We start from the raw sequence: 10,000 nt of genomic DNA, 5'->3' as shown, positions 1-10,000 counted from the left end.
GAGGCGCATACCGTGGTTTGATGCATACTGTGCTATTTCGTTCGCGATGCAGGGCATGTAGTTAGGAGAACACCTAGGGATGCACTCCAAAACAGAAAGGTCATCTACATATTTCACCCGTGTATACCAACCGCTACCAATTTGTTAACTAACACAGCAAACAATATTGGTGCAAGTTTGGTCCCTTGGGGGATGCCACCATTAGGGAAAACACAGGGGGGAATAGCGTCACCAATGGCAAGAGCAAGAGCTCTATCCGTTTGGCCAAAGGTCACCCGTGAAAGATGAGACCGCGATAATAACCTAATAGAGCACACTAACGTTTCCAAGGGTAACATAATGCAATTGCTAGAGTTCGTTCTGCTGGACAGCTATTTTACTTATGAAAAGGAGCACTATCATCAAACGTTTGGTTGTGCCATAGCCTCGCCTGTGAGTGCAACCATAGGCAACCTGGAGATGGAGTTTGTAGAGGAAAGAGCAATTTCCACGGCCGCCCACCCTCCAAGATGGTGGTATAGGTACGTCGATGACAGCCACGTTTGTCTGCCGAAGGAGTACGTGCAGGAGTTCCATGCCCACCTCACCACTATTAACCCACACATACAATTTACTAGTGAGGTTGAAGGCGACAACGGTCTCTCCTTTTTAGACACTACAACAGTTAGAGCAAACGGTCGCATACAGGTCAACGTGTACCGACCGACACACACTGATAAATATCTTGATTTCTACCTTCATCATCCAGGTCTACACAAAAGATCAGTAGTTAATACACTCCTTGATAGAGCGGAGAAAATCCCGTCAACAAATAGAGGGAAATTCAAAGAAAAGCAACATGTTATGAAAGTCTTGATGAACAACAACTATCCCTTTTAACTTATCAAGAAATGTGACTCCGCACGCAAAGCCAGGCATCGCGACTCCAACACTACAAATGAAGTAACAACACCATTTGTTGTCCTACCCTACGTGAAAGAAAGAGTGTCGAGAGTGCTACGCAACAACGGAGTCAAAGTTGGTTTTAAACCACTCAGCACTTTAGGCACAATCTTTTCAAGACCAAAGGACAAACCAACCCTGTTTCAGTCTCGATGTATTGTAAAGACCTTATTCATAAATGGCGGTCAATTTATAATTCTTTTGTCGAAGTGCAAATTAGCCTACCAAGCCTCCATACCATACAGTGACTTGAAAAGAATTCTTGCTTTAAAATGAGGCTTGGTAGGCTAATTTGCACGTGGACAAAAGAATTATAAATGTGACCGCCATTTATGAATAAGGTCTATACAAAGTAAACTGCCTTGATTGCGATTTCACATATTATGGCCAAACGGATAGAGCTCTTGCCACAAGGCTTAGTGAACATAGAGTGAGTGAACACAGGGGAGTCAGAGTGGTTTAGCGGTTATCAATCGCGCCTCCCACCTCTGTGACCCGGGTTCAACCCTGGCCTCGGGTCGTATGTGGGCTGAGTTTCAGTCGATCTCAATCTGACTCCGAGGGTTTTTCTCCGGGTTCTCCGGTTTTCCTCCCTCATCAAAATCGACTCTCAGTCAATTACATCCGAGAGCGGGCGGATACCCTCGATAGGGATAATCTCTGGTATCTTTCCCTTTCATTGCATTAAGTGAATAAAGTTGGTATTACCGGTATTATTATTATTATTATTATTATTATTATATCTGACGACGTGTCAACATCAGTTGGAAGTGAAAGAGCTACTACGAAAAGATCATTTAAAGCAACTAAAGAAAGAGAGCAGGAGTCCAGTTTGCGTTCATCCCATGGTCAGTTCCCGCGGAGATATTGTATCAAGAAACCGACTCTGAAGGTCTCAAGTCCTTTAAAGTTAGACATGAATAGTCCTTATGTTGCTGTTTTGCTGTCACTATGTATTGCGTAATTATAGCTATTAATAAACTGTATGATTTATAGTTTTGTTTACAATTTCGGCGCAGGCAAAACTGCTTGTCACTTTTATTAGCATAGTATAATACAACCATTTGCCATCGAGATGTCGGCAAAAGTGTGCAGCAACCGAGATGGTAAGTACGCTTTCGTTTGTCTGTATATTACAAGGAAAGGTTACGTTTATATAAACGTTGGCCGTGTAGCACTTACATTTTAAACAGAGTTAACTGAATAGAGTGTAATGTGAAGTGCTAGATTTCAATCCCATATGAACCTTGTGTGGGGCCATTTCCATATGTAGGGCTAACGCTCACATGGTTCATATGGGATTGAAATCTAGCACTTCACATTACGCTCTATTCAGTTAACTCTGTTTAAAATATAAGTGCTACACGGCCAACGTTTGTATAAACGTAACCTTTCCTTGTACTTATGATCTCTTTACATTTCTACGGCAGTGAGGCGTGGACAACATACTCCAAACAGGAGCGCAAACTGAACAGCTTCCACATGCGCTCCCTGCGCCCCATCATCGGCATCCATTGGAGTGACAAGGTGCCCAATACCCAGGTCCTCGAGCGCGCTGGTCTTACCAACATGTTCACGCTGCTCAGACAATGCAGGTTGCAATGGGTCGGCCATGTGCGCCAGATGGAGGATGGGCGCATCCCAAAGGACATCGGCGAACTTGCCTCCGGCAAGAGAACTGTTGGCCGCCCCCAGGTGCGCTGCAAGCGTGACATGAAAGTCCTTGACATCAACACAGAGAGCTGGGAAGACGCAGCAGCTGGCCGCAACAAATGTTTTCCGCAAACAGAAGTCTGGTGAAGAAAATATCCAGACCTCAGCCAATGAAAAGAGGGCCAAGCGAAAGGCACGCATCGCCACAGCTACCCAACTAGTTACACCTGCAAGAAATGTGGCCGAGATTACCAATCCCGCATTGGACTCATCAGCCACAGCCGGCGCTGTCCCTTAGGCAAAATGACTTGTTCTAGACCGGCGCAAAATCCATACTCGACTACGACTGACGGAGGCCTACTACAGTATTTCTGATATTTAATTTATTTCATTTATTTTGTGTATATCAGTATTTTAACTATTTATATGTTTTTTTTTTTAATTTGATTTTTAAATTTAATTTTTTCTCTCTTCTGGATACGAAAGTGTTGAAGAGTAATAAAGTAGAAATAGGAATACTAATTGATGAAAACTTAAACTGGAAAGGCATTATCTCTCACGTTTCCATTAAAAGTTTCTAAAGCGATTGGGATAATTCAGTTAAAAATCTAGTTTTTTGTTGACAGGAAATTCTCTACCTACATTATACTATGCATTAGTGTATCCCTAATATAGTTTCGTTCTCCACGTGTAAAACCAACCTCAAAAGACTTGTGATCCTGAGGAAAAATGTGATCAGATCTTAAATAAGTCCCGATTTGATGCTCATATTGACCCAATTTTCAAAGAACTTAATATCTTAAAATTCCAGGATTTACACCTTATCCAATTTCATAGGCAAATTTATATACTCCTATCAAATCTCAACCTTTCCTTCACAGTTAACAAACCAATTTGATTTAATAAGTCAAATACATTCCTATTATACAAGAAATTCCAACACCTTCCAATTACCTTTCTGCGGAACTAATACCAAACAGTTTTCAAGGTCCCAGGTTTTATAATTCTCTTAATTCCGATGTTGTGTCTGCCAACTCTCTGGCTACTTTTAAGAAAAGACAAGCTATTTTATTTGCAATATTAATCTATAAAGCAGTTGTTTATTGTTTTTAACGAAATTCATCTTTGTGTGATCTGTCTACGTATTGGCCTTTTATCCTATGTCATCTCTTCCAGTTTCCGACGATCTAATTCAGTAATTAAGCCCGGTTTACACTAGAGAAAATTTTTGGCACGGCTCGGGTGAAATGGGCACGGGTCCCAAAAAAAAAAGGTTCGGCTCGGATAAAATTTGCTGTGTAAACAACCTGTCAGTACCTGTCAGTACCAAATTTCATCCGAACCGAACCAAAATTCTTACCCGTGCTGGGACCTTCAGCGAGGTAGTCCGAGCACGGGTGAAAATGGTACGGGTGCTGAAAAAATAGGCACGGTTCGGATAGAACAAGTAGTGTAAACACTTTAAAGGGCCAAATTTGAGGCTTAATTTATATAGGCTGGCGGTTTTTTTTAAGTGCATTTCAAGATGGCGGCTCATTCTCCTCCAAAATCACGCTGACTTTCTTCATTATAGTTGAACTGCGCATGGCTCCATGAGAAGTTACGTCGGCCCAAAAATTTTGGCACGGTATTTTTATTACGGTAAAAATGGTGTAGTGTAAACAAAGTTTGCTCAATTCAAACCCTTAGGGAATAAAACGTTTTCCATGTCATTTAAATATGAATGCGACATTATAATGCAAATACAATACACAAAGAATCTTAATCCCGGGAGATTTGAATTGGGTGCAACACTGAGTTGACCTGCTCCCCACTGTTGCTTCATAGCTTAGTTGGTCATTGCCGCCACTGCTCGCCGGTGGGTCAGTTGGTTGAGCATTGGGCTGTCATGCGGGAGGCTGCGGGTTCGAACCCTGGTGTGACGGTCAACATTCACCTGAACACTCAGGATCTTAACTGAATAACTGAGGGGAAAGTGCTACCTTTGTACTTTCATCGGCAAATGGTTACTCGAATAAGGACTATAAACCCTCTCACGAATATCCTCCATGTTCATAAGTTCCCTCTGGGACGTTAAAGAATCCACACACTATTCGAGAAGAGTAGTCGTGTTCTCCAGAAGAAGTAGCCAGCTTGCCATGATGTCTCCAAAAAAGAACCTAATGATGTATGTGGGCACCCAAGCAGAAACAGCTACAAGTCAAAAAGGGACTTTGCCGAGTGCTGGAAAATGTAGATGTAGATGTAAATTGCACCGGCATCGCAGAGGTCATGGATTCCAATACCGTTGAAGCCGCCTAAATTTTTAGGTTTGTATAAGTTATAAGTCCAGTTAAGGTTACGGAACATGTTCGCGGGTGCGTTGGGGACAACCATCCTCATGGGCACGTAATTTTACAAAAGTCCCTAAACTAAAAATGACGTGGAAATGCTTTTAACTGGTGAAATTGAATATAAAATGTACTGCGATCAGTAAATGCAAAATGAAGCGATTATTATAAATGCGGCAAACTCGCGTCGGATTTTGGCCTTCCGAGGTAAACAATGACTGCATAGCACTTAGCAGATGTTTGCCTTGGAGAGGGTGTCGGGGAATCATTAGATCAGCTTTCAAAAAGGAGTTATTATAATTCAAAGTTCAGAGACACATACATTTCTTGGATTGACTTAGTGTTAGCGCGACACCCTCTTGCAGAGGAGGGTTTCCTGTAGCGTTCAGCAAAATTTCAGGTTTCTACGATGAATTTCTGTACGCAAAGTATCCGCTCAAAGATGGCAAAGTTCATGAAAAATTAAGCCGAGAAACAATGCTTAGAATTTTAGTCAACATAACGCGCGCCCACCAATAGGGCTGGTTCATATCTCCTGGTGGGTGCCAAAACTGGCGGGAAAATGGTGGTGAATATTATTTGCCGGCAATTCGAACGCGAAAGCACAATTTCTTGATTTCTCGCGTATTTTACTGATTTTGTGCAATGGGGAAAGCGAAATCTGGCCGTGCCAAATCAAGGGCAGGGCAAGGAGAAAACACAAGTTCCGGCGGAAGCAGTGGAAAACCCAAGGCAAAGCATGCTCCCCAAAATGCACGAAACAGGGTACGTAACACACATCTCTATCTGTCATTGCCATGGTTATCTTACCTTCTGATTACTCCAAAATATAACAAAAGAGCTATTTGACGCGTTATGTTAAGCCAAAGCTGGCTTTTAGGATAGGTCTAAATAATGGTCGGCTAAGCTTTTAATTGGTCGCTTTGCCATCTTTTTCCGCGGGCTGCGTGTGAAAATTATGATAATCGTTCGGTATTGTCAGCGCGCCCAACGTCTCGTAACAAAATCCTCTGTTATCTCTAAGGAGAAGACCAGCAGTATGCAGTTGAAACGCCGCAATCTACATCACAAGTGACCACATCGTGAGACAAACGAGAATAGTTTATTATTATAGAAACAATTAGTAGCTTTCAACGGTTACCAAAATAGACCCCCAGCCCCACAAGGACTGCGCGTATAGAGGTAAAGGAAAAGAACTTTATTTAAGTGTCTAGTCATTCCAGCGCTGGGGTACTACTTGGGGACACAGTAAACTGAAATTAGCAGTTAACGCAAATCAAGTCAAATGTTGCTTTTTGAGGTCGTTATAGGTGGTGCTGACCGAAAGAATCGCGGTGGGGACGACAATGCCATGTCACCAATCTCGTCCCCAGAGTCTGCCTTTCTTTTGGTCAGCACCAACAACACGATCTCTGGCCACTTCCAATTTTTGCGCAGTCGTTGTGAAGGTCCATTTTTGTAACCGTTGACAACTACTGTTGTTTCAAATTTCTGAACGTGGCAGACGCTCCGGAAGTCCGTAATTTGCGGACTTCCTGCCTTGGAAGTGGCCAGATTTCGTGTTCTTAGTGCTGACCAAAAGCGGACTCTGGGGACGAGATTCAGATTTGCCATGTCACCTGCCACATATTTAAGCCACATGTGCGCGATACGCTGGTTATCCTCGCGCATGCGCTTGCAAGCTTGAGTGCGATTTGCGACTGCGCGCAAAAAAGGAACGTTTTTCCTGGAAAGCCCGAGCAATTTATTTTACTGTAGGACTGTCTGTATGTTCTTACTGACATCACGAACGCAATCGGCATTAAAGCAAAGAAAATGCCGTTAAAATTGAATAACTTTCGTATACTTTTTCAGTGGTAAAGTGCTGGAATGTTTCGTGACAACGTAGGCAGCCATAGACTTTGTATGGGAAAACATACTTTGAGCTTATAAATGCTAAAATAAGCTGTAAATGTAGAAATAAAGTTCGCTTACCTCTACGATTTACCTCTACGTTTCCTCTCACTTCATGAGGGGAAACGACAACTAACGACATCGCAAACCTTCGAAAGCCACAAACCCGTCTAAAATGGACACAAGTTTGCCCTCCGATTGCACAGAAAAGACGAGGACAACCGTATGTAGAGTAAGCGAGCATTTACAGCTTATTTTAGCATTTATAAGCTCAAAGTATGTTTTCCCATACAAAGTCTATAAATCGTATACCGAGCTTGGGCTGCCTGTGGTGACAACTACACAACATACATGTAGAAAGACAGAGAGGACCTTGGAAACGAGTTTAAGATTCAACATGGTGGATACATTCGACCTTTTCAGACGCTTGAGTGTGGGAGCTAAATTTAACAAAAAACAATGTAGAAATGATCTTCGCAGCTCTCAGGTGAGTGTGGATAATACTTTTCGGAAAGGCTTAAAGAGTCTTATGCACAGATTCAGCTCTCAATGGAAGTATCAGCTTCCCTTTTCACATACAGGTTGTAAGTTTGAAATCATGATGGCGTTGTTCGCTCACAGCTGTAGAGTGCGGTAGTAATTATCTATCTGTCCATCTTGAAGATTAAAGATTCTCACAGTAAAAGGGCTTCTTGCTGTTTGCAAGCATTAAATACATTAATTACTGTGCCAAGAGATGAGTAAAATATTGTTGAACCTGAGTCATTAAGGGAGGTAAGATTATGGTGATCTTAATTTTATGACACATAGGTTGGTATTGTCAGCAAGCATTTCCCATTAAACCCAACAACGTTAACAAAAACAAGTGGTACTCTTGACTTGAACTGGAAAGTCGAATAGACAAGTTCATGCTCTTGATTGCATCACAGGTAATCAGGGCAACATGGCGAGAAATTCAAAGGTTTGTATTGGAAATTCAAAGCAAAATATACTGTACATGACTCTTCTTCTTTGGAATTCCTACAATAGCGATTCTCTCCAAATTTATTCAGCCGCACCTTTGAGCACATATCTTCTGTCTTGGAAAACAAAAAACCCAAAATTGTGTATCATAAATACTTTTCATCGTTTTGAACTTCCTTACAAACCTTTGAATTTCTCTCCATCTTGCCCTGATTACCCATGATGCACTCAACAGCGTGAACTCGTCTATTACGGGTTGTTTCGCCTACTGTCTGCTTTCGCCTACAGTACTGTGCAAAAAGAATGCAAACAAATTTTGCGCTTTTCGCCAAATTTCACTTCTTTTCAGCGAAATATAACGAAATTTCGGGTGAAATGAATTTTCAAAATGCCTATTGTTTCAGTCAAAGTGAAAATTTGCATAACTTTCGCAACGGCACACAAATTTTCAAGCGAAATTTCGTTGTGACAATTACAAGCTCTCCCTAGGGGTTATAACGCATAGCTTAACCAATGAAATCCCCGCATCCTACATTGTAATTGCTCGGAATACATGAAATTCTTTGTGCATTTCATTGCACCGAAAAAAGACAACTTTCAGGTATTCCAAGTAATGATTGTTGGTTTTTCGATCGATATCCCTTGATATCCCTTGATGTCTGCAGTCTGCAGTCTGCATTTTACACTGACCGATCATAATTATTATGGCAGTTTCAGAACCAGATTTTAACCTGGAGGTTAACACCACTGACCAGGACTTGGCAGGAGTGATAAGACAGCTTAATCATTATTTATCTAAGTAGACATAAAGGACTTGGTGCGAGAAGAAAAGTGAACTTATAAAAGATCGAAGTTAACTTGGAAGTGTGACTTCTTCTACGGTAATTGATCAAAACGATAAGGGCATTACACTGTTATAATTATTTTTTTATTGAAAAAGTATCAATTGAGTAAAGGAAAGGAAATCGCTTGTAATGCTTGTCTACAGTTTCATTCAGGTCGTGTTTACACTTATGGTTGAGAGATGAGTACAGTTGTTGATTCCATTCATTCATTAAAATGCAAAACTCTAACTGGCACTTCTACGAAATTTCCGTTTCAAGATTACGATATTTCAATTAGGTTTTCGATTATTTCTCTTAGTCACTTTTAAATGTAATTACAGTACGTACAAACTCCAACCGAAATTTCGTTTTTAGAGTAGCAAATTTTCGTCCTGCGTTTGAACTTTCGTGCATCTCAGCAAAATTTCTTTGAAATTTCGGTCAAAAAATCATACTTCTTTCGATGAACTTTCAGCAAAATTTTGAGAGAACAATAACCAAATTTGGTCGAATTTCATTTGCATTCTTTTTGCACAGTATTGTACGTCTAGAGTTGATTTGCCTACGTCCATTATGTCAGTTCACCTACGTCTCCAGTTTCGAATTTCATGGTTCTCCAATTACATTTTAGACTAAATTCGTTACATATTTGCGTTTTGTAATATGCACATGTACATTCACTCATTGTATTAATCAGTCACTGTTACATACAAACTTATTTATTGCTCACATATAAAATGAAGTTTACAAAATTTAATGCAATTTAACAATCACATGCCAAATCAAATCAAATCAAATCAAATCAAATCACAAAGAACACAAAAAGTAAGAAATCAGTAAATTAACTGTTAGTTAATAATAATTATTAATTACAAAGTTATTAAGATACCACAGTTGAAACATGACTATAATTATAGTCTGTTGCAATTTAAAATGATTAGATTTGAATTTAAAGTTAGATTAATCAAAGAGTTTAACTAGCGGGCGAGCGATATTTGCAAATTTCTGGGAGCGAGTCAGCATTCATCTCCTCAATTTCCATTAGTTTTAACAGCTGATTTTTAAGTTCACGCTTAATTGAGTTCTAGTTTTGATACAAAGTTCTTTTTGGAGGGCAGCACTAAAAATCAGATTTCGGAACCCAGAAACCAGAAATCAGAATTATCCACAATTCGCAAGAACTACAACAACTTATCCACTGGATACATGTAAAGTAATCACTACCAGTCCACTGGATAACTCAGTTGGTTTTGCTAGTGTTTACATGTACATGTATCCGGTGGATAGCGTTATCCACCTTGTAAACAATCAAGGCCTCATTTCTCGTGCATCTTGATTATCATCAAGTCTTCTAAGTGGAAATCCCCGTCTCAAAGGAGACATCAAGTAAATTTG

At 40.5% G+C, this 10,000-nt stretch overlaps 1 protein-coding gene across 2 annotated transcripts in view; it reads left to right on the top strand.

The window, feature by feature from the left end:
• Positions 1–7,200: 7,200 nt before the first annotated feature.
• The window catches only part of LOC137999133 (probable ATP-dependent RNA helicase DDX52), a 45,809-nt gene continuing 43,009 nt past the window's right edge, over positions 7,201–10,000 (top strand). The window contains exon 1 of one of the 2 annotated variants that reach the window (XM_068844986.1): positions 7,201–7,305. In XM_068844986.1, the coding sequence (XP_068701087.1) occupies positions 7,216–7,305 (90 nt within the window). In that variant the 5' untranslated portion in view covers positions 7,201–7,215. The remainder of the gene's footprint in view (positions 7,306–10,000) is intronic. The other variant, XM_068844979.1, reaches the window with a different exon arrangement.

Source organism: Montipora foliosa, chromosome 1, assembly GCF_036669935.1.
Source record: "Montipora foliosa isolate CH-2021 chromosome 1, ASM3666993v2, whole genome shotgun sequence".
Lineage (NCBI taxonomy): Eukaryota > Metazoa > Cnidaria > Anthozoa > Scleractinia > Acroporidae > Montipora > Montipora foliosa.
This window is presented reverse-complemented; position numbering and strand designations above follow the sequence as displayed.